At 36.4% G+C, this 23,996-nt stretch overlaps 1 protein-coding gene across 2 annotated transcripts in view; it reads right to left on the minus strand.

Moving 5' to 3' along the window:
• LOC125266903 (ras-specific guanine nucleotide-releasing factor RalGPS1) overlaps window positions 1–23,996 on the minus strand; it is a 206,867-nt gene that overhangs the window by 10,764 nt on the left and 172,107 nt on the right. For both annotated transcript variants that reach the window (XM_048188026.1, XM_048188025.1), the window contains exons 11-14: window positions 16,043–16,110; window positions 5,082–5,208; window positions 4,313–4,464; window positions 396–444 (exon numbers count right to left, since the gene is read on the minus strand). In XM_048188026.1, the coding sequence (XP_048043983.1) occupies window positions 396–444; window positions 4,313–4,464; window positions 5,082–5,208; window positions 16,043–16,110 (396 nt within the window). The remainder of the gene's footprint in view (window positions 1–395; window positions 445–4,312; window positions 4,465–5,081; window positions 5,209–16,042; window positions 16,111–23,996) is intronic.

Consider the following 23,996-nt stretch of genomic DNA (forward strand, 5'->3'; position numbering starts at 1 on the left):
TGTATGTATACAGTATCTATGCATTTTCCTGTGGAATGGACATAAATGGATGTTAAACATTCATAACGGGAAACAACAAATAAACAACAACAAAAACAGTATTGTTGAAATTTGAATGAAAAATGAAATAAAAGTCATTCTTTCTACTTTCATTTTAAACTACAGTATGAAAAAGTTACATTGCAGTTGATCGTATGAAGGTTTTATGGTACCACTTTACAATAAGGATAATAAACACTGTGATTAATGTATTGCTCATTATTAGTTCATCTTAGTTAACGGGACCTAATCAGACTGCTGGGCCAAAAAACCTTTTCTTTTCCATTATAGTTCAGTTTTACTCTAGAATGATCTGAGTATGCCATAATAAAGCTGCGATGTGAGCAGATTCTCACCTCTCGAGCCCCGGGGAAAGATCATCACAGAACGAACTCTGACTGCTGCCTGATAAGCAGAAAGCAAACAATTTGAGTACAAATCAGACATTCTTTCATCTCTGACAGTGATAATGAAGCAATAGGGTTCAAAAGCAGTACATCATGTCCTTACTGAAACATTCTAGTTTTTTTTTTTTTTTAAAGGTCCCGTTCTTCGTGATCCCATGTTTCAAACTTTAGTTAGTGTGTAATGTTGTTGTTAGAGTATAAATAAAATCTGTAAAATGTTAAAGCTCAAAGTTCAATGCCAAGCGAGATATTTTATTTAACAGAAGTCGCCTACATCGAATGGCCAGTTTGGACTACATCCCTCTACTTCCTTCTTTAATGACGTCACTAAAACAGTTTTTTGACTAACCTCCGCCCACAGGAATACGCAAGAGTTGCGTTTGTAGAGTGTGTTTGTCGCCATGTCGTCGAAACGCTGTTATTTTCATCCCGCAGTCCAATCACCGGGTCTGATTCCGGCTCAAATTGATAGGGTAAAATTAAAGACATGTTTACAATAACACTGAGTGCGTGCATCTCCACGTTATGGTAAGAGGCGTGACTTTTCCGGGCAAGGTGCGCTCAGAGCTGTCGAATCACAACACAGGAACCGCTGGCACAATCAGAACTCGTTACGTATTTCTGAAGGAGGGACTTCATAGAACAAGGAAGTCATCAGCCCGTTTTTATGACAGTGGAAACAGCGGTATACAGATAAGTAAATTATGTGAAAAATACTGTGTTTTTTTACACGCGAAACATGAACACATGTTATATTGCACACTATAAACACAATCAAAGCTTCAAAAAACCACGTAAAACGGGACCTTTAAGTTGTGGAATAATGTTGATACTATAACTATAACTAAGATTAATAGTTGGTCTCTACCGTGATATACACTTTATTGGCCAATGAGCATGTAGAATAAAAGACCTTACAATGGAAGTAAATGGGTTCAGGCATTAAAAACACAAGACTTTACTGTATGTGTTGCATGTGATTTGTGTAGTAGAATCACTTATTTTCTCTGTGTTAAGTTATATTTAGTTTTTCAATTGTGACAGTACCTTTTGCACAATACATGCAATTATACCTGAAATCTGCCCTCAGGAATTACATTGGGGAAACACAACCAGAAGTTCATCCACCAAGTAAAGTACTGTAGTCCCATGTCAAAAATTAGTATTTAGATGCTTTACAGATCAAACTATAAAGAGAGTTTGAGAATAATTCATGCAAGTACTTTAACTAACCACCATTGACATTGAGGGGGACAAGTCCCTCCACCCCCCAATAAATAGAAATGGCCAAACTGTCTAACCCAATATTTGATATTATTGATGCTGCTCTGCTGTACTCCATTATGCACCACTCTGTTTGTTGTTAGGATAACAAAACCTTACATTTTTGTTACATTTTTAGGCTGGTCATGTGCAGATGACACCCAGATTTACCTAGCCCTCTCACCTAACGACTACAGCCCCATTGACTCCCTGTGCCAATGCATTGATGAAATTAAAAATTGGATGTGCCTAAACTTCCTTCAGTTAAACAAAGACAAAACTGAAGTCATTGCGTTTGGAAACAAAGACGAAGTTCTCAAAGTGAACACGTACCTTCACTCTAGGGGTCAAACAACTAAAAATCAAGTCAGGAATCTTGGTGTGATTCTGGAGTCAGACCTGAGTTTCAGTAGCCATGTAAAGACAATAACTAAATCAGCATATTATCATCTCAAAAATATTGCAAGAATTAGATGCTTTGTCTCCAGTCAAGACTTAGAGAAACTTGTTCATGCTTTCATCACCAGCAGGGTGGATTACTGTAATGGGCTCCTCACTGGCCTTCCCAAAAAGACCATAAGACAACTGCAGCTCGTACAGAACGCTGCTGCCAGGATACTGAGCAGAACCACAAAACATGAACACATCACACCAGTCCTCAGGTCCTTGCACTGGCTTCCAGTTGCATTTAGAATTGATTTTAAAGTACTGTTACTCGTTTATAAATCACTCAATGGCCTAGGACCTCAATACATTGCAGATATGCTCATAGAATATAAACCTAACAGATCACTCAGATCATCAGGATCAAATCATTTAGAAATACCAAGGGTTCACTCAAAGCAGGGAGAGTCTGCTTTTAGCTGTTACGCCAGCCGCAGCTGGAACCAGCTTCCAGAAGAGATCAGGTGTGCTCCTACAGTAGCCACATTCAAATCCAGACTCAAAACACATCTTTTTATCTATGCATTTGCTGATTGAGCACTGTGCTATGTCCGAACTGTTTGCACTTTATTTTATACGTATTATCTTTTTATTCTTTAAATTCCTTTTCCTGTTTTTATTTCATTTTTAATGTAAAATTCTCTGTTTTTACTGTTATTTCTATTCCTTATGTTCTATTTTTATTATTATTCTTTATGTAAAGCACTTTGAATCACCATTGTGTATGAAATGTGCTATACAAATAAATTGCCTTGCCTTGGTCCAACAGGCGCTCGTCACTTTCAGAATGAGTGAGCTGGCCAATCAAATCAAAGGAGGCGGGGCTTACTGTTCACAGAAGAGGAGTGTGAATTCCAATGCGATGCTTTAGTTTTAATAGTGAAAGAGTATGTGGCGAGTAAGTAGCTAAACAATTAATATTTGACGATGGTTTTATGACTGAAATATTCAGCGACTGAAAGTTATATCCAGTGATGCAAACTACAACATTTTTATGAAATTTCACTGTTTTTAATGGAAAACTTGCTATTATTTGATTAATATGATTAATGTAATTTATAACATTAATGTGACGAGAAAAGAAACGTTTTGCGTTTTTGACATATTAGACATACAAATAAGAGTGAATATATTTAAAAAAAAAATATATTTGCAAATAGTTTAAATTGATTACTATGGCTGCGTTTACACTGGCACAAAAAATCCGATATTTTGCTCACATCTGACACAGATCGGAATTAGTTGCACACGTGTAAACACAAAAATCCACACGAGATCAGATTTTTTCGCATCCGATCTGAGCCACTTCCAAACGTGCTTTTAAATCCGATACATATCCGATCTGTGGACATGCGACCTACGTCTGAACACGCATATCCGATTCCCATTGGAATTCCAAGCCATGACACGGCGAGGGCGACACGTTTGCTCACTAAAAGGAAGCTTTAATGTTGTATTATGAAGCAGACGTGCTTGTATGCACTCGCACTGAAAATTCGCAGCTTTATTATTGAGGTGGGAACTTCTATGTCTAACGTTATCTATTTTTCTAGAAAGAAATTGCGCACACACAACTTACATTCAGCAGCTGAATTTCAACTGAGGGTCTACTATGTGCATGTAAAACTATCAATACCAATCATTTTGGGGCAGGAAGTAATGTAAACACAGATATCGGACACCAGTCATGTCTAAAGTGAATGTAAACACACTGGCCAAAAAATCGGATGTGGTCAAAAGATCGGATCTGTGCATTAAGACTTGCAGTGTAAATGCAGCCTTATTAACTACAACAGACCTGGAACTTTTATAGTTTTTCTTTTTTGTCATTCCCTTAAATCCCTTTTATTCCCTTAAATCCCATTTAATAATGCAATTAATGCCATTAAAAAAAACAATACGCAATAACCCCCCCCTGCCCCAAGAAAAAAATGGTCTCCCCCAATGTTCAAGACATGATTACTACATGGTTTATGCTGTATGTTTGTTCAAATGTATTAATTTATTTGAAATGGAGGGATAATTTAAAATAATTTTTCTGCCATAATCAACATTATTCCACAAATGCCTAAGCTGCATCAAACCCAGCAATTTTTTTTTTTTTTTTTTTAAATAAGATGTGTAGTGCTTTAGTAAAGTGCAAGAGGTTGTTGTGCTACCTATAGAGATGCCGTTGGACACGGATGAGTTGTGTGGATTGATCCGGGCCGGGCTCTGGGCCTCTAAGAAGCTGTCATCCAGCAGGTGACGTGGTTTCTCTGTGGGGAACGTCGCACTTTTACTCTCCACCACACCGAAATGCCACATCATACTGCAAGAGAGAGAGTCAGAAAACCATCGTGAGGCACGAGGTTCACAACACTGTCTTAACCAGGCGCAAGTTTCCAGTGTGAGGTAAAATTGGCAGAATAAAAGCAAAAGTGCTGCATATTTGATGTTTACAAGAAGTCTCTTCTGCTCACCAAGGCTGCATTTATTTGATCAAAAATACAGTAAATACAGTAATATTATGAAATATTTTTACAATTTAAAAGAACTGTTTTCTATTGTAATACATTGAAAAAATGTCATTTATTCCTGTGATGCAAAGCTGAAATTTCAGCATTGTTACTCCAGTCTTCAGAGTCACATGATCCTTCAGAAATCATTCTATTTACTGCTCTTCTTCTTTATTATCAATGTTGAAAACAGTCTCTGCAGCTTCATATTTTTGTGGAAACCATGATAGTTTTTTTTCAGGATTCTTTGATGAACAGAACATTCAAAAGAACAGCATTTATTAGAAATAGAATTTTTGTTACATTATAAATATCTTTATTGTAACTTTTGATAAATTTAATGTGTAGTTGCTAAATAAAAGTATTCATTTCATGCAAATCTAAATACAGTATGTAAGTGTGCGTATACGTGAAAAGAAACAAAACGCACGCGTTGCCGAGGCTGTGGCTCTTTCTGTGTCGTGAGGGCGGTGGGGTGGGAATATGGACCCCCACAGTGGCATCAGGGCAAGTGGGCCGTCGATTATACCTCACCAAGAGAGACACCTCAGACGGACCTGGAGAAGGAGAGAAAGAGAAAAGAAGACATGCCTGATTGCTGTCAGCATCACACTCAGTCAAACATAATGAAAGAAAACACCTGGAGACTCCGTCGGCGGAGCTCTGCTTTAGCAATCAAAGCCACAACATAAATGTTAACATTCTCTGGGCCTCTTGAGGGAGACAGATTCAACGTTGCGATGATTATTCAGTCCTGAGAGAGGAAAACAGAGAGGTTCTCCAGAGTAACGCCACAGCACAGTGAGTCAGTGATGCTGCTTTCCGTCTCGTGTTTTTCTTCTACTTAACTTTAGAGGCATTGCTGAACCAGTGTTATTTTATATACTAGTATAGTATTTTTTAATATTTTGAATTTGAATACTTTTAGGTAACGCTTTACAATAAGGTTTCATTTGTATTCACTAACAATGAGCTTTATATTTTTACAGCATTTATTAACCTTTGTTGTTGATAGTTAGTTAAAAAATGTTCATATTCAAGTTAGTTCACAGTGCACTAACTAATGTTAACAGATACAACTTTTGATCCTAATATGTATTAGTAAATGTTGATAAATAAAGATTAATAAATGCTCTAGTAGTATTGTTTATTGTAAGTTAACTAATGAAACCTTATTGTAAAGTATTACTAGCTTTTATTTTATAGTTTTCATTTTAATCTTAGTTTTATTCATTTTGTTATGTAATTTTGTCATTTGTATTATTTTTCTTAAACAGAGGAAACAGAGAATGGTTTACATGTTCACAAATGTTTTTTTAAAGGGATAGCTCATCCAAAAAATGAAAATTCTCGCCCCCATGTTGTTACAAACCTGTACTTTATTTCAAAATATTTTGTGTTTCACAGAAGAAAGAAAGTCATAGTTTGGAAGCGCATTAAGCGTGAGCAAATGTTTGGGTGAACTACTCCTTTAAACGTCATTATCTCATGAAACAATCAAAACAGGCGGTCAGAGTGTCTCAGACTCGAGGGCTCGTAACCAAGTTTTCCACAGTGGACAAAAAAGGGAAAGTGGAAACAATGTCAGACAGCATGCTGAGACACTTACACACCATAAGATGCATTTAATGGACAGAATTAATGGACAACTGGAGCCTTAAACAGTCTGGGTCAGACGAATACTTCACACTAACAGCAAATACCTAACGGCACAGTGGGATGTTCAGGAAATGATCTTCACATGGTTCTTGTTAAAAACTTCATTAATGAATCCGACTACCAGCTCATAAATGCTGGGTTAAAAATAACCCAAGTTGGGTTAAAAATGGACAAACCCAGTGATTGGGTCGTTTTAAACTAGCGGTTGGGTTAAATGTTTGACCCAACCTGCTAGGTAGTTTAATTTAACCAAACTATTGTTTAAAAATGACTGTATTGCTTGCTTAAAACTAACCCAAAATAGATTGGAAATAATATTTATTGACATGTTTAATTAATTATTATTTATTAATAAGCGTAATAAATAATAATAAATTAATAAACATTTATTAAATGTTTTTATATGTTTTAAAAATGTTTTTATCATTTTAAAAATGCTCACCTTTTGATTATTATTGTTGCCTCTAGTAATTATGTGTCTGATTTTAATTTCCAACCTATTTTGGGTTTATTTTAAGCAAGAAATAGTGTCATTTTTAATCAATATTTGAGTTAAATAAAACTGCCCAGCACAATGGACAAACATTTAACCCAACCGCTGTTCATATTTAACCCAACTTGGGTTGTTTTTAACCCAGCATTTTTTAGAGTGTAGGTCTTGTCCACACTAATATGTTTTTGTTTGAAAACGCATCTTTTTGTCCCCGTTTTGGCCTTACCTCTACACCGAGATGGAGTGTTGGGATGTTCAGGAAATGATCTTCACATGGTTCTTGTTAAAAACTTCATTAATGAGTCTGACTACCAGCTAATAAATGCTGGGTTAAAAATAACCCAAGTTGGGTTAAAATGGACAAATCCAGTGATTGGGTCGTTTTAAACCAGTGGTTGGGTTAAATGTTTGACCCAACCTGCTGGGTAGTTTAATTTAACCAAACTATTGTTTAAAAATGACTGTATTGCTTGCTTAAAATGAACCCAAAATAGATTGGAAATAATATTTATTGACATGTTTAATTAATTATTATTTATTAATAAGCGTAATAAATAATAATAAATTAATAAACATTTATTAAATGTTTTTATATGTTTTAAAAATGTTTTTATCATTTTAAAAATGCTCACCTTTTGATTATTATTGTTGCCTCTAGTAATTATGTGTCTGATTTTAATTTCCAACCTATTTTGGGTTTATTTTAAGCAAGAAATAGTGTCATTTTTAATCAATATTTGAGTTAAATAAAACTGCCCAGCACAATGGACAAACATTTAACCCAACCGCTGTTCATATTTAACCCAACTTGGGTTGTTTTTAACCCAGCATTTTTTAGAGTGTAGGTCTTGTCCACACTAATATGTTTTTGTTTGAAAACGCATCTTTTTGTCCCCGTTTTGGCCTTACATCTACACCGAGATGGAGTGTTGGGATGTTCAGGAAATGATCTTCACATGGTTCTTGTTAAAAACTTCATTAATGAGTCTGACTACCAGCTAATAAATGCTGGGTTAAAAATAACCCAAGTTGGGTTAAAATGGACAAATCCAGTGATTGGGTCGTTTTAAACCAGTGGTTGGGTTAAATGTTTGACCCAACCTGCTGGGTAGTTTAATTTAACCAAACTATTGTTTAAAAATGACTGTATTGCTTGCTTAAAATGAACCCAAAATAGATTGGAAATAATATTTACTGACATGTTTAATGAATTATTATTTATCAATAAGCCTAATAAATAATAATTAAATAATAAACATTTATTAAATTGCTTATTAATAAATAATAAATGTTCACCTTTTGATTATTATTGTTGCCTCTAGTAATTATGTGTCTGATTTTTAATTTCCAACAAATTTTGGGCTCATTTTAAGCAAGAAATACAGTCATTTTTAATGAATATTTGAGTCAAATTAAACTGCCCAGCACAATGGACAAACATTTAACCCAACCGCTGGGTCAAAACAACCCAACTGCTGTCCATATTTTTAATCCAGCATTTTTTAGAGTGTAGGTCTTGTCCACACTAATATGTTTTTGTTTGAAAATGCATCTTTTTGTCCCCGTTTTGGCCTTACATCTACACCGAGACGGAGCGTTTTGAAGACGCTTTAAGTGGATAAATCTGAAAAAACAGTTTTTGCGTTGTAGTGTGGACTGCGAAAACGGAGGTATTCAAAAACGATGTTTAGTCATGTGACGCATATTGTACCCACAGAAATCAGTGGTTACACCGGCATTGCTGTCCCTGCTCTTTACTTTCATAGCATTGCTAAAGAGAAATGTTCCTTTGTAGAATCTTCATATTACATTTCTGCAATGACATTTCTGCCGTCCTGTGGCAAAACATGACAATTGCGTTTTAGACCATACGATTTTGAATGCGATCTGGACACGACTGAGTGGTAGGATATTTTGCTAATAAAATGATCATGCTAGAAGAATAGCGTGAGAACTGTATTATCTCGGTATCATCCCGCAAGCTTTTATTACATTTTACGTAAACGCACAAAAAGTATTCTTGTCACTTGAATTAGGGTTTTAATGATGTCTTTAGTACCTTTCTGGACCTTGAAATTGGTGGTTAAATTGCTGTCTATTGAGGAGTCAGATACCTCTTGAATTTCATCAAAAATATGTTAATTTGTGTTCTGAAGATGAACGAAGGACTGAACGACATGAGGATGAGTAATTAATGACAGGGTGAACTAACCCTTTAATACTATATCTAGGAACAAGATATAGTAAATGTAAAAAAAGAAATTTATTATTTATTAAATACACAAAATTTTCTGTATTAAATAAAATTAAGTAAATTACTAAAAGTTTTGACATTCCCATTATCTTTTTAGGTTAATTCAATTTCATACAAGATATAATACAGCTGAGAAGCTGATTGATTCATTGATAATGAAATGATTATTCAGAATATTTCATAGTAGATCGAATTCTATTAATGATCTTTAGATTTCCACATATGAATAGAATGGCTTTAATCAAATATAATAACATTTTAATAAAAATGCCACCGTGAAGCCTTCATTCTTTTAAAAATTATAATCTGTATAAAATTATAAATCTGTACCTGCTGACTCCAAATCTCTCTTCATCTCCTATTAAAAGTAAATTAGATGGTCGACACATGCTTTGAGTTTAGCCTAACATGTTAGCTAAACGTGTTTTGCCTTGTATGTGCAGTGTGGGGGTCAAACTGTACAGAAAACATAACTCATGTAGCAGCATGTGTTCTTTTATTTTGTTTAGAATCTCATATAACTAAATGATGACAGGGAAAGCACAATGTGCAAAGCTAAGAATAACATCCCAAGCATTGAGACGTTTCTCACTTCCATCTGTCTGTGATTAAGACCTGCCGTTACGAACACGAATGTAACCGGCTGCTTCCAGCTATTAACAGTTTGGCAGTAATTTATTTGAGAAATATTGTGCATCTGTGTTCTGCGAGTGACAGAGAGCGATAGGTATGTTCACACACACCCTGTACTTTCCCATGTAAACACATTTATAATACAATCAAATGTTTCTTTCTGCATGTTTACAGTACAGATAGTGGATGAAAATCAATCATCAAGTGCTTATCATACATGTGAACTCATTCAATAGTTTTTTTTAAAAAGCATCTCAGGAATAAGTACATTAAAATATTTCTGCTTCAAAAAATCATGTTTCATTCAATGCCATTTCTTTGTAACTGTTTGTGAAATATACTAGCAAATTTCAGAGTGAAAACTGTTTCTACATCAATTTTTTTCAGTGTACAATGAGCAGAGCTGGAATCTAGACAACTGTTGATTTGTTTTAAGCTGCAGTCCGTAACTTTTTTTGGTTAAAAATGATCCAAAATCTTTTTTTTTGTGCAAGTACATAACCAGCCAGTGTTTAAAACTACCTCCTTACCCTAGCCCGATTCACAACGGTAAGCTTGTAATAATGTTTTCTAATTCGAGTGGTACTGGTAGGTTTCCACGGGAAATTTGAGCATGCCGCTGTTTGTCTTTGCATCATTATGTCACTGTTTAGCTAAAGAACGAGTCCCAGCATAGTAGGCTAGATCTTATTTTGATCATACTTCCAAGACTGCAATCTGTGATTCCGAAGTACAGTATCCATCGGTACGGTGACTGACTGCCAAACATTCCCCTCAAAACATTAGATTAATCCGCGCTGAGGAGCCGTGCCGATGCACGACCCACATAAAGAAGATAATTCTGCAAATAACTGCAATTGCAGGTTTCAAACAGAGATGGCGACAAAGAGGCAAAACTTATGGCCCGCAACTTTAAAGGTATCATATTATGCTCCTTTTCAAAGTCTTGATTTTGTTTTTGGGCTCTACTAGAATTGTTTTTCATGCTTGCATGTTCAAGAAACAATATTTTTCCCATTTTTGACATTGTCGCAGCTCCTCTCTTCTCAGTCTGTCAGTAACGGGCTGTCTCTATGAAGCCCCTCCTTCTGAAAAGCACAATGTGCTCTGATTGGTCAGCTGGACCAGTGTGTTGTGATTGGTCAACTGCTTTGAGCATATTTGGGAAATGTCCCTCCCCTTACCATAACCGCGAGTGTCAACACACTACTAACTCAGCCAGGCCCCGCCCCTTTATTTTGCAGTGGGTGGGAATTATTTAAATGAGGAATTTTGCGACGTGTTCGTTCCCAGAAGAAAACTCAAAACTACAATGGAGGCACTTCAGGGAGTTCAGAAAAAGTGTGCACTGATATAGAGAATAACTCCCACCGGAGGGACTTTGGAGACCTTTTTTATGCTCAAACATTACACAGTTGAAAATGTAAAAAAAAGCCCTTTTTAAGATGTTTTAGGCACTACATCATACTTCAATTTCTGTTATTTCATAGTTTCGATGACTGTTATTCTCAAATGTGGAAAATAGTCATAATAAAGAAAGAGGTGTGTCTGTGTTTTTATGTGTTTTCTGGCCTGAGTTTTGTGGATAGATCTCATTTCCTCGGCTGGACGTCTTGACAAACACATCTACCGGGTTACGTAACAGCCAGTCACCCTGAGACTCTAGGAAAGACCTTGTCCGCCCAATACTTGATGTGATGTAACCACGTGGCCACAGGCATCTCATTCAATAAATGAACATTTAAACATTGCTTTATGTCACACATTGGCATTTGACAATAAAATGAAGAGGTCTCTGTGGAAACAATGACAAATGAAAAGCAAAATGGTACTAATATCCCAAGACCGCTGTGTTATATCACTCTCGGTCAGATCATCTGGTGGTGAAATTCAGCTGGGCATGATGCTTCATGGGGGAAATATGTCTAGAGCATATGACGTCTTTTTTAACAATCAAAAACTTTAGGACTGCAATCACTACAAATGTTGTAGATGTTAACCTCTGGCCTTGGATTGAGAATAAAGGCGTTATTAAATGGCAAGAGAGGCTGAACGGTTACAGATTGTCTTGGAAACCAAACAACATCCAGATTAAGTTTAACGAACATGGAAACCTATAGATTTGGTTACCCGGCTCAGGAGTAAATGCTTTAGAAATGATACACACAGCCAACTACCATTATTACTGGAAAACCTCAGTTGGCCCGCCGTGTTGCGTGACTAGATCTCACAGGGCAACAGCCAGGCAGCGTTTTACAACGTGAGCATGTAGTTCAACATGCAGCATTTACAATCATCAGTTCAAAGAGGACGAGAAATTCACACCCATATGTTCATTATGTGGCTAATATTCACAACAGACCATGAAAGTGCTCTCAGACTGTTTGAACTTTTGTTATAAGTGTCATAAAATAATTTCACAACTGTTGTTGGCAGTGAATAAACCAAATCATACCTTAAAGGTGCCCTCGAATGAAAAATTGAATTTATCTTGGCATAGTTAAATAACAAGAGTTCAGTACATAGAAATGACATACAGTGAGTCTCAAACTCCATTGTTTTCTCCTTCTTATATAAATCTCATTTGTTTAAAAGACCTCCGAAGAACAGGCGAATCTCAACATAACACAGACTGTTACGTAACAGTCGGGATCATTAATATGTACGCCCCCAATATTTGCATATGCCAGCCCATGTTCAAGGCATTAGACAAGGGCAGCCAGTATTAACGTCTGGATGTGCACAACCAAATCATCAGACTAGGTAAGCAAGCAAGAACAACAGCGAAAAATGGCAGATGGAGCAATAATAACTGACATGATCCATGATAACATGATATTTTTAGTGATATTTGTAAACTGTCTTTCTAAATGTTTCGTTAGCATGTTGCTAATGTACTGTTAAATGTGGTTAAAGATACCATCGTTTCTTACTGTATTCACGGAGACAAGACAGTCGTCGCTATTTTCATTTTTAAACACTTGCAGTCTGTATAATTCATAAACACAACTTAGTTCTTTATAAATCTCTCCAACAGTGTAGCATTAGCCATTAGCCATGGAGCACTATCAAACTCATTCAAAATCAGAAGTAAACAATATAACAGTATACAATACTCACATAATCCGACGCATGCATGCCGCATGCATGACGAACACTTTGTAAAGATCCATTTTGAGGGTTATATTAGCTGTGTAAACTTTGTTAAGGCACTGTTTAAGGCAAGCGCGAGCTCTGTGGGCGGAGAGCACGGGATTTAAAGGGGCCGCAGCATAAAATCGGCGCGTTTATAATGATGCCCCAAAATAGGCAGTTAAAAAAATTAATTAAAAAAAATCTATGGGATATTTTGAGCTGAAACTTCACAGACACATTCAGGGGACACCTTAGACTTATATTACATCTTTTAAAAACATAATCTAGGGCACCTTTAATTAGAGGAGTTAATGATTATGTAGCGATTTAATCCATTAAACTAATCTACTATTGTTTGTTCAATTTCAGCACAAATGTGCTCGTATGATATAAGTGGGCCAAAACACACACTTTAGTTTAATCAAGTTAAAATTTAGCGTAAAATTATGATTAACCACAGTAAATTAATGGTAAATTAAACCCCTAAGCATAACATCATATGATCTGAAATTTTATTATCTCTGATGAAATATTTCCCACAATGCCCATCAGGATAATTTCAAGGCATTTCAACCCCAAAAATGACTGATAAAAAGAAATTAATATAGTGTAGCACTGGGCAATTCTGAGTATTTTTAAAGCTGAAATTATTGAAATTATTTAAAGGCTTATTTGAGAGGATTCAAAGTTATTATTATATATAAGATGTGTATGATGTGTGACGTGTATTATATATATATATATATATATATATATATATATATATATATATATGTATTATACGTGTATTATATATATATATATATATATATATATATATATATATATATATATATATATATATATATATATATATATATATATATATATATATATATATATATATATTTTTTTTTTTTTTTTTTTTTTTTTTTTTTTTTAAATGAGTATTTTTATCAAACTCAAGTTTAGGTTCAGTAATTTCACTTTAATGGCAATGTAAAGGTTATTAATCAGTTATTGAAATGCCTTATTTTCATAAATATCACTTTAGTCAATTAAGTCCTTAAAGCTGCAGTCCGTAAGTTTTGCGTCTTTGTCGCCATCTCTGTTTGAAACCTGCAATTGCAATTATTTGTGGAATTATCATCTTTATGTGGGTTGTGCATTGGCACGATTCCTCAGCGTGGATGAATCTAATGTTTTCTGTCACGTCACCACATCGGTCTGGATACCGTACTTTGGAATCACAGATCTACGTCTTGAAGTAGCAAGCAAGTAACAAATCTGCCACTTTTGTTCTGACCAACTGAGGGGAAAAAAAGCATTACAATAAATTGTGCTGCCAATGGTGATTAAATCTAATGATCGCTTAGCTCAGATCACATCAAACCATGCAAATTATTATTATTGTTATACTTTGTTCTCAAATTGTTAATGTTAACAACATCAGCATTGCGTGACTACGTGTATTTAGTGTGTATTTGCGTTACCTGTAGATTTCAATTTCTGTACAGTCTAATCTCCAACATTAATTTGTCATATCATACAATCTGCCATCAAAATGATAAGTGACATGCTCGAATTTTCCGGGAAAACCCACCAGTACCACCCGAATTATAAAACATTACAAGCTTACCTTTGTGAATTAGGCTAGGGTAAGGAGTTTTGATCATTGGCTGGTTATGTACTTGCTCAATAATTGATTTTGGATAATTATTAACCAAAAAAATTTACGGACAACAGCTTTAAATGTCACTTTAGTCAATTTCTGTCTCTCACCCTATATATATATATATATATATATATATATAAATAAATATCTCAATCAGTGGCGTGCGGTCCATATAAGCAGCGAATGCTTTGCATACCCAAGCCATTTGTAGACTGGCTGATTAACATTAACACTATAAATTACTATAAATCCCTTGTTTGAGATGTACCATAAAGCCTACATGATAAAATGTTGGTAATGCGCATGTAGATGTCCGTAATTTATTTATTTGCCAAACGACTGTGATTTTCTTTAAATCTGCCAGTTACGGAGGCATCTTATAAACTGTTAAAGACAGACCTACAGTAAGTACACTTACTGTAACTATCTGAGGCTGTTAATCGATAGTCTATGGCTATACGTTTGTTTAAAGTCATCAATTTGCATTATTTTAACTTCATTATTTTAAGAACATTTATATTTTTATTATACTTACATTTATTCTAATTATATTTGACTTATATTTTATTTATAATAGGCTACTAATATTTATTATATTATATGCCTACTTATTTTTAATTCTTAAAAAACAAACAAACAAACAAACAAACAAACAAACAAACAAACAAACAAAAAAAACGTCTAGCACACATTTAAAGACACAATATGATTTTTTTGGATTAAAATATCCAAAAACCTTCAGAACAATGTTATATTCTATATATTCTACAGTGAAAAAATATATATTCACTGAAACGGATGAACTGAAACTTGAACTGATTCACAGAAATGAATCAAACTTCCCAACTCCATCAGCATTTTATTTCAAATCAGATATGCTATTAAAAATATCTCATTCTCAGAGCTCTGATACAAGAGTGGGATCAAAACACCTATCGGCACGGTCTGTAGGAAATGTTATCAAGTAAAAAGCTAAAAAATAAAATATAAGCAGTATTCAAGATATTGGTTGATTTTATAACAGTAACAAAATGATATTGAATAGTTTGGTCCAGTACTAAAACTCTGGCGATGGAGCTTGAACCAGCTGTTCAAAGTCTTGCTCAAAGACTAGAGTTCATCTTTGTGTTTTCTGGGCTCAGTGACCGATGCCTCCATGTGGTGGTGTGATGTTGATTTGCTATGTTGAAATTTCGAGGGATCCGTTGAGAGCCATTATGTGCTGTTTGTTTTCTCAGCCCACATTAGAGGCCATTCCAGTTCCCTTTGCCCTTTCAATGAGTCAAAGAGGACAGGCCTCCCTCGGCCCCTCAAAGCCCTTCATTAACTCTAACATCAGGGGCCAGTGACCTCATTCAGCTAGAGCACTCAGATGGGACAACATAACAGATGCTGGGGGGAAAAGACTAGGATGTCTTTTGTTACATAGGCTACCGTTCAAAAGTTTGGATTCAGTAAAGGCCACACTGTGCATGTAAGTTGGGCCTCATGAAATAAATAAAAATAAAAATATATATATAAACTGTAGAAATGATCACATTTAGACACCACCAGCTCTCTTACCTGCAAGATCTTCTTTGGATGTGGCCATGCGTGGGGAGCTGTTCCCTGGTTCAATTTTCAGAGACAGTCTGTAATGGAAAGAACAAGCAAAAGTCTCACAAAACGGTCCACAAGTTCCATGAAGCTACAGGGTGGTGCATTTAATATTTCAAAACCAACTTAAGTCTGGCTGAAGGTACAGGCTTTGAACATGAATTTAGTTGAATAGGATCTGCTATAAATCCAAAATAAGACACGTACGTGAAATCATAACATTATTTTACCCTCAAAAAACAGCACAACCTTAAGCACTCAGATTTATTTAACTGTAAGAGATGTCACTTTGAATTTAAGGAAAGCACATAATGGAAAACAGGATTTTTCTTGCTCTTTTATATTAAAGAGTTTAAAGGGGTCATGAATTAAGAAATCAACTGTTCCTTGAGCTTTTGATATATAAGAGGTCATCATACTATGAGAATATCCCAACTTACTTGTTAGTCCAAAAAAAACTTTTATTGACACCAGGCCCAGCAAACGACTGATGCTGGAATGTGCCTATCGATGATAGGTGAAACGCCGCCTCCGCAGAAGAAATCAATGCCTACTTCACCATTGCAACGTTAGCCCCACCCACTGGTGTGTTATGCTGCTTTCACACCGAACGTGTCTGGGGCGTCTGATTTACATGTTAAGTCAATGTAAACGCGCGTCTAGTCATCCTGCGGCGCGAATCAAGCGTATAGGCGAGTCGGCCGTTGACGCGCGAATGCCGTGGTGTGAATTGAGCGTTCACGCGCCCGACGTGCCTGATGCATCTGACGCGCGAATTGAGCGTCTGACGCCCTAGACGCCCGAGTTGAAAAATCTGAACTTTGGCGTAAATTTGCGTCGCGTTAACCAATCAGGGACTCTGCTTTGGTAACGTGTTTATGACGTGATCAGCGGTGGAGACCAGAACAAAGATAATAGTCGCTGTGTGTGGCCACCCTGAGCTCTATGATGTGTCATCATATTTTTATAGAGACAGGAATAAAAAAAGACCTTGCCTGGAAGAGGATAAGCGAAGAAATCGGACAATCTGGTTAGTTGTAAAATGCTTTGCATGATTTTAGCCGTTGATCATAGCCCACCTGCTCGCTAGCAAAAGCCGGTCGGCATAACAGAGTTAAACTGCCGCTACTAGTTTCCAACTGACAAGATGATGTGTTTATTCAGAGGATATGTGCAGAAAGAGATGGAAGCCCCTCCCATGACGCGAATTCGCGTCTGAACACACTTTGTTTAGACGCGCGAATTGAGCGAATTTTACGCGCGTCTGAAGTGCCTAGATTTCAAAATGTTCAAGCGTCCAACTAGACGCGTCTGGCGCGAATTTGATGCCCCAGACACGTTCGATGTGAATGCAGCATTAGTGAGAAGAGCGATACAACAGGATAAATATAACATTACCTTTCAAAGGATCCTAATGCTAGGAATATGGTTATTTATTTTCAACAATGTGAATGTCTCAGTTGAGCTTTATTTATTTGTATTCGGTACATTTCACTGTGGATTCTTTGGTAAATCAATCACTTTTCGGCGCAGGCTTTGCAAACAGACTTTTGCGATATGGACTCGACAGTAATGCAACAACATGTCAGTAACTATGTTGATTCTAATGATCTGATCTGATATTAATGATTCATGTACAGTCAGGTGTTCTTTGTCTGTGTGTCAGTAAATCAAACCAGTGACTAAATGGTCAACTTTACTTTGTTTCTCTTAGTAGGATGAAAATAATCTGTTATTTAAACAGTGATTTAAACGGTTCAACAAATCTCTTAGTTACATCGCGTTTGCACTGTTAGTTATGATGAAAGCATTCGTTAGTGTGCAGAAATTGAGTTGGATTGACGAGATCACTGCATTCATGAGCTCAACAACATGTCTGTGATCGCCTACAATGTTCATCACTGCAACCTTTCATGCCACGATCTAAATATAATGCCATAGATCTAAATGTCATGCTATAATCAACACTTTTCATGATTAGTAAACCTTGAGAGCTGTAATAGTAAAAACATGCTAAAAGTTTTTGAGAGTAATTTTATAGGCAAAGATATCAGCCAATCACAGCAGTGAGAATTTATGGAAAAAAGGCTCAGAAATCATCATGATTGTGACATCAAAACAACAAGCTCATTAACATATGACCACTCACATTTACATATTAACACAGAGTCAGTGTTCAGCTACTTGACCCGTCCTAATGAGTGGCAATGTATGTCCGATTTCAAATCTACGAACAAATCTAACACCACTTCACCTTTCAAAAGCACTTTCCTATAAACGGCTCTAACAGGCCTCTGAGGTGAAGTAACTCCCCACACGGTACACGCTCACATTTAACTTTACAAGTCATGACATTGAGACATTGAGAAACCCAAAGGGGATCTGCTGGGCCGATAATATTTCACGTTTTTATAGGGGAACAGAAGGGACTCATTGTTAACAATCCAATAAACTGAACTGTAATCTCTTATTACCACACCATCAACTATGATTCACAGAATATGCAAAAGTAGTCTTTTTAATAGTGTTTTGGCATAACGTAAAGTCAGCTTTTGAAAGGAATGTTCAAAATAAACACCATGCAGCCAATAAGTTTCTGTAGCTCAAACAGTAGAGCATGGCACTATAGCAACGCTAAGGTCATGGGTTCGATTCCCAGTGAATGCATGAACTGAAAAGGAAAAAAAAAATATTAGTGTTGCTCTGTATACTGTATCCAGTAGGGGTGAGACAAGATCTTGTGCCACAATCTTGCAATATTAAAGAGATTTCTGTCTTGCGATATATCACCATGGCGATGCATGAGGGTGAAATAGCATAGAATCTGCATCAGCTACATTTACATTACATTACGGTGCCCACCACGTCATTTTGCTTTTTTTTATAGAAATAAAAACTATTTAATTCAGTTGGATAACAGTCACTTCAGTTGTAAACTACTGTAAACGTCTGCTCTGCTCATCCAGCACGAGCTGCAGAGTCGCACACAGTGCAGCAGGAATCACAGTTTGCTGATCATGTGACAAGAGTATAAGGTGAGATGACTGACAAGACCATGGCGGAGGATTCGTTGCGCAACAGAGCCTAAGCATCTGATAAAGGTCTTATCTTGTAGAATGCGTGCTCAGCACTACCACTCCCTATACACAGAGTATGTGCGATCATGTTTTCGAAAGCGAAAGTAAAACGCAAGCTCCCTGATGTGCTACCTACAATAGCCTGTCTCCGAATATCAAACCTATCTTAGGCTGGGCTGTGTAGTTGTAACCACTCTGCTACTCTGGTCTCTGGTTGCACTTTGAATACTGAGAGTACTTTGATTATGGTTGCACTTATGGTTTGCACTCAATGAGGATTTCTTAAAAATACTGTGCAAAAATCTTGTCTTGTCTCATTCTTATTTGCTTTTTACGTGATGCTCACATCCAGTGTAGGCAAATGTCAGCCGTTAAGTGACTGAATGCCAGTGGGCGGGGCCTATGGTGTGATGATGACAACTATTCGTTGATGTCTATGCAAATGTATATGCAAATGTATTTCCCTGTGTAACGTCACAGATCCTGCAATATCAAAACAAGCCGTTTTTGGAGCTTGTTTAAATAAATGCTTTGTTTATAATGAGAAGGATGTTTGCTATGAAATTTGCAGGATGTTTTAATGGTACAAAGACCTCATATGTCAAAAGATCAAGGCAAGTTTGATTTCTCATGTCATGAGACTTTTATTATCAACTTGTTAACAAACAAAAGGTGTTTCAGTTTACTCATCTCTAATGCAGCCATTGGACATTTTATGACGTTTATGACCGAACAAGAGATCAATTACTGCAGGTCATTGAATATTTTCAGACGGCTTTGATCACCCTAACACATCTGCAGAAATAACATCCATAACCTCCGTCCAGGAAAATGAAACTGAATTAACACAATGGGCACACTAAAAATAAATAACACAAAACAGATTGCATCTATTGATAGCCAAAGAACAAAATGAAACCGCCAAAAACAGCAACTCAACAACCTGGAACAGTGTCCTGGGGATCTGTGAAAGAAAAGATCAGATTCTTTTAGGATAACACACTGTTTTAAGGGAAGTTGAAATATTTAGAGTCAGATAACATTGGGTGTGGTGAATTCCCTGGAGAAGCTCTAATGACAGCAATCAATCATTCTGTTGTAATTTGCACATAACAGCATTTCTCAGTAACGAAAACAAAAATCTTTACCGATGAGATTGGAGTGACTTAACAGAGGTTGAGAGTTCAGAAACCAGATAACGTACAGTAAAACTATTCCAAACATTAAAAAGACTAAATTTTTACAATCTTATTGATTCCTTTAAAGGGTTAGTTCACCCAAAAATGAAAATGATGTCATTAACGACTCACCCTCATGTCGTTCCAAACCCGTAAGACCTCCGTTCATCTTCGGAACACAGTTTAAGATATTTTAGATTTAGTCCGAGAGCTTTCTGTCCCTCCATTGAAAATGTATGTACGGTAGACTGTCCATGTCCAGAAAGGTAATAAAAACATCATCAAAGTAGTCCATGTGACATCAGTGGGTTAGTTAGAAATTTTTGAAGCATCTAAAATACATTTTGGTCCAAAAATAACAAAAACTACGACTTTATTCAGCATTGTATTCTCTTCTGGAATCCTTTCCATTGAATTGATTCCATTGAATCCTTTCATCTGTCGGCGTTGGTAATGCACTTTTATGTCGTCGTGGTTGTTTTTGGCGATTAGGACATCCGCGACATTTTGAAGCATCGAAAATACATTTTGGTCCAAAAATAACAAAAACTACGACTTTATTCAGCATTGTATTCTCTTCCGGGTCTGTTGTCAATCCGTGTTCACGACTCCGCTTCTTCTTCTTTCCTGTTTTACGGCGGTTGGCATCCAGCTTATTGGTGCATTACCGCCCCCTTCTGCTCCGGAGTGTGGTTCACGACTCCGCAGTGACGCTGCTGATGTGTTATCCGGGGCGCCCGAGCTTCGTTTACAGTCTGAGGGAGACGCACGCTGTATTCAAGCTATTCTACATTGTTTGTATTTTGGTATTGCTATATTTTTTAAAATGGTGCATAAGTGTGCATGTCGCGGATGTCCTAATCGCCAAAAACAACCACGGCGACGTAAAAGTGCATTACCAAAGCCGACAGATGAAAGGATTCAGTGGAATCAATTCAATGGAATCAATTCAATGGAAAGGATTCCGGAAGAGAATACAATGCTGAATAAAGTCGTAGTTTTTGTTATTTTTGGACCAAAATGTATTTTCAATGCTTCAAAAACTTCTAACTAACCCACTGATGTCACATGGACTACTTTGATGATGTTTTTATTACCTTTCTGGACATGGACAGTCTACCGTACATACATTTTCAATGGAGGGACAGAAAGCTCTCGGACTAAATCTAAAATATCTTAAATTGTGTTCCGAAGATGAACGGAGGTCTTACAGGTTTGGGACAACATGAGGGTGAGTCATTAATGACATAATTTTCATTTTTGGGTGAACTAACCCTTTAATTACATGTCATTTTTTTCCATAGCAAGAATACAAGACATTTCTTTAAACCATTCTAAAGCAATCACACATTTACCTGTATTCAGGGCTTGACATTAACTTTTTTGCTCACCAGCCACTGTGTCTAGTGGTTTTCCAAAGTTACTAGCCACTCAGCATTTTCACTGGACACAAATTTTAACATAGATACAATGGGGAAAACTGCCATATAGATATTTTAATATTATCTCATAATTTGGCAGCAAGTATATTAGGCAGCTGTCACTTTAAGACTTAACGCACTTTCTCAACTGTTTACATTCACTTAAAACATAACTGATTGTGTTTACGGGAATACTGACCAAGACCGGCATTTTGACATTATTTTGTGTGTATTTGACTGTTTAAGCACTATAAGCAGAGAAAAACAACTCAATTTAGTACTGAGGCGGCTTTATGTGCACACACTTTGGGCATGAGCACAAAATCTGCGGGAATGAATAAAATTAAAATTATCGGCAATACACTCAATCCTACCCCAAAATTCAAACCCTGTAACCAACATTATTCATCCATAGCAAATGAAACGAGTGAGGGGAGGAGGGTTTGTGTGTCAACTCACTGTCAAAGAGATGAGAGAGAGAAAGAGCAGCTGGTATCATGTATCTATTCTGTGGAAAATGAGTATTGGAAGCATTTCAGATATTTCATTATCGATATGTATAGAAAAATCATTATTTTTGACAGCACTACATTGCACTTAGTTTACTATTTCAGATGACTTTTTAAAAGATTATAATTGAATATATATATAAAATATTCAACCAGTCAAAGTGGCTAGTAGGAAATCCACTGCTGAAATCCACCCACATTTGGCGGGTGTTAATGTCAAGCCATGCCTGTATTAAAGGGAAATCTATAAGCATTTACAAATATTCTTTTAAAGTTATTTTATTGGAACTGATGGTTCCATGAAGAATCTTTAACATCCATTCCATTGCACTAAAGGTTCTTTATAGTGGAAAAAAGTTCTTCACACTAAGAAAAATGGTTCTTTTAAGAATATTCACTAAAAATGCTTCTTCTATGGCATCGCTGCGAAAACCCCATTTTGGAAGCTTTATATTTAAGAGTGTACGTTTACGTGGTAAATATGCAAAACTTCGACATGTGAAATAATTTAGAACTGCTCATTCAGCAGCTTCTGTGTCTGGTGGGTGAAGTTAATTTTCCACCCTGGTGAGTGTGTAGTGTTTCCAGACCGCTGGACCTGCAGCGCAAAAGACCTAGAGCCTGGAACAGAAAGTGAGATGGCCAGTGGTGATGAGGGAGGCTGGGGTTTGTCGGGCCAGGATACAGCCAGCAGGATGATGTCAATTCTGGATGAACTTCAATAGCCCGCCCTAAGGTTTCCATGCATTTGCGGCCATGAGAGGTCGTAACGGGGTCACAGACGAAACGTCACCATGGAGACCACATGACAACTGCCGACTATCATCATGATCCACTAGCTCTTATTTATCTCTTTCAAGAGATTTGGACTTCAGCCCATATCACCCGCAATAAAACAGCCTTGAGCTGTGCAGAAAACACCCTGGAGATTTCAGATACGGCAAACCACAAATAACACTCATGACAGATGCTCAGAGTTCCTTCGCTGTATAAACAATGATGGATCAGCTAAAAAATGACAGATGACACAAACTCCTGACTGAAAACAGACTCGATTCACTACAAAATCTGTTATTTTTACAAAGAGTATTATTATATGTATTTTTAAATGTGACTTTAGCAGAATACAGTTACAGGGCTCAACAACACGGAGCACCTGATAGCTTAAATCGGGTCAGATGACAGAAGGGTCATAGTTGTTGAATATGTATGTTTTTTGATGCCTAAACTTCAAACAACCCACAACTAAACAAAACATTTGGATTTTTTTTTGCAATGTATTGAACATTGTTGTGGCAAGTTGTTCAAGTTAAATAAGTCATCAAAGTACAGTAATGCTATCTTGCTGATGAGGTTTTGTTGAAATGACAAGAATGACTTGTGATAGTTTAGAAGTTAAAATAGGTTGAAAATGACAGAAAAATCAGTATTGTTTCCCATTTGTATAAAATATAAAAATACATACACTCACTAACCACTTTATTAGGTACACCTGTTCAGCTCGTTAATGCAAAAATCTAATCATCATCATATGCAACTCAATGCATTTAGGCATGTAGACACGGTCAAGAAGATCTGCTGAAGTTCAAACTGAGCATCAGAATGGGGAAGAAAGGAGATTTAAGTGACTTTGACCGTGGCATGGTTGTTGGTGCCAGACGGGCTGGTCTGAGTATTTCACAAACTGCTGATCTACTGGGATTTTCACACTCAACCATCTCTAGGGTTTACAGAGA

Source organism: Megalobrama amblycephala, linkage group LG4 (assembly GCF_018812025.1).
Source record: "Megalobrama amblycephala isolate DHTTF-2021 linkage group LG4, ASM1881202v1, whole genome shotgun sequence".
Taxonomy (NCBI): Eukaryota; Metazoa; Chordata; class Actinopteri; order Cypriniformes; family Xenocyprididae; genus Megalobrama; species Megalobrama amblycephala.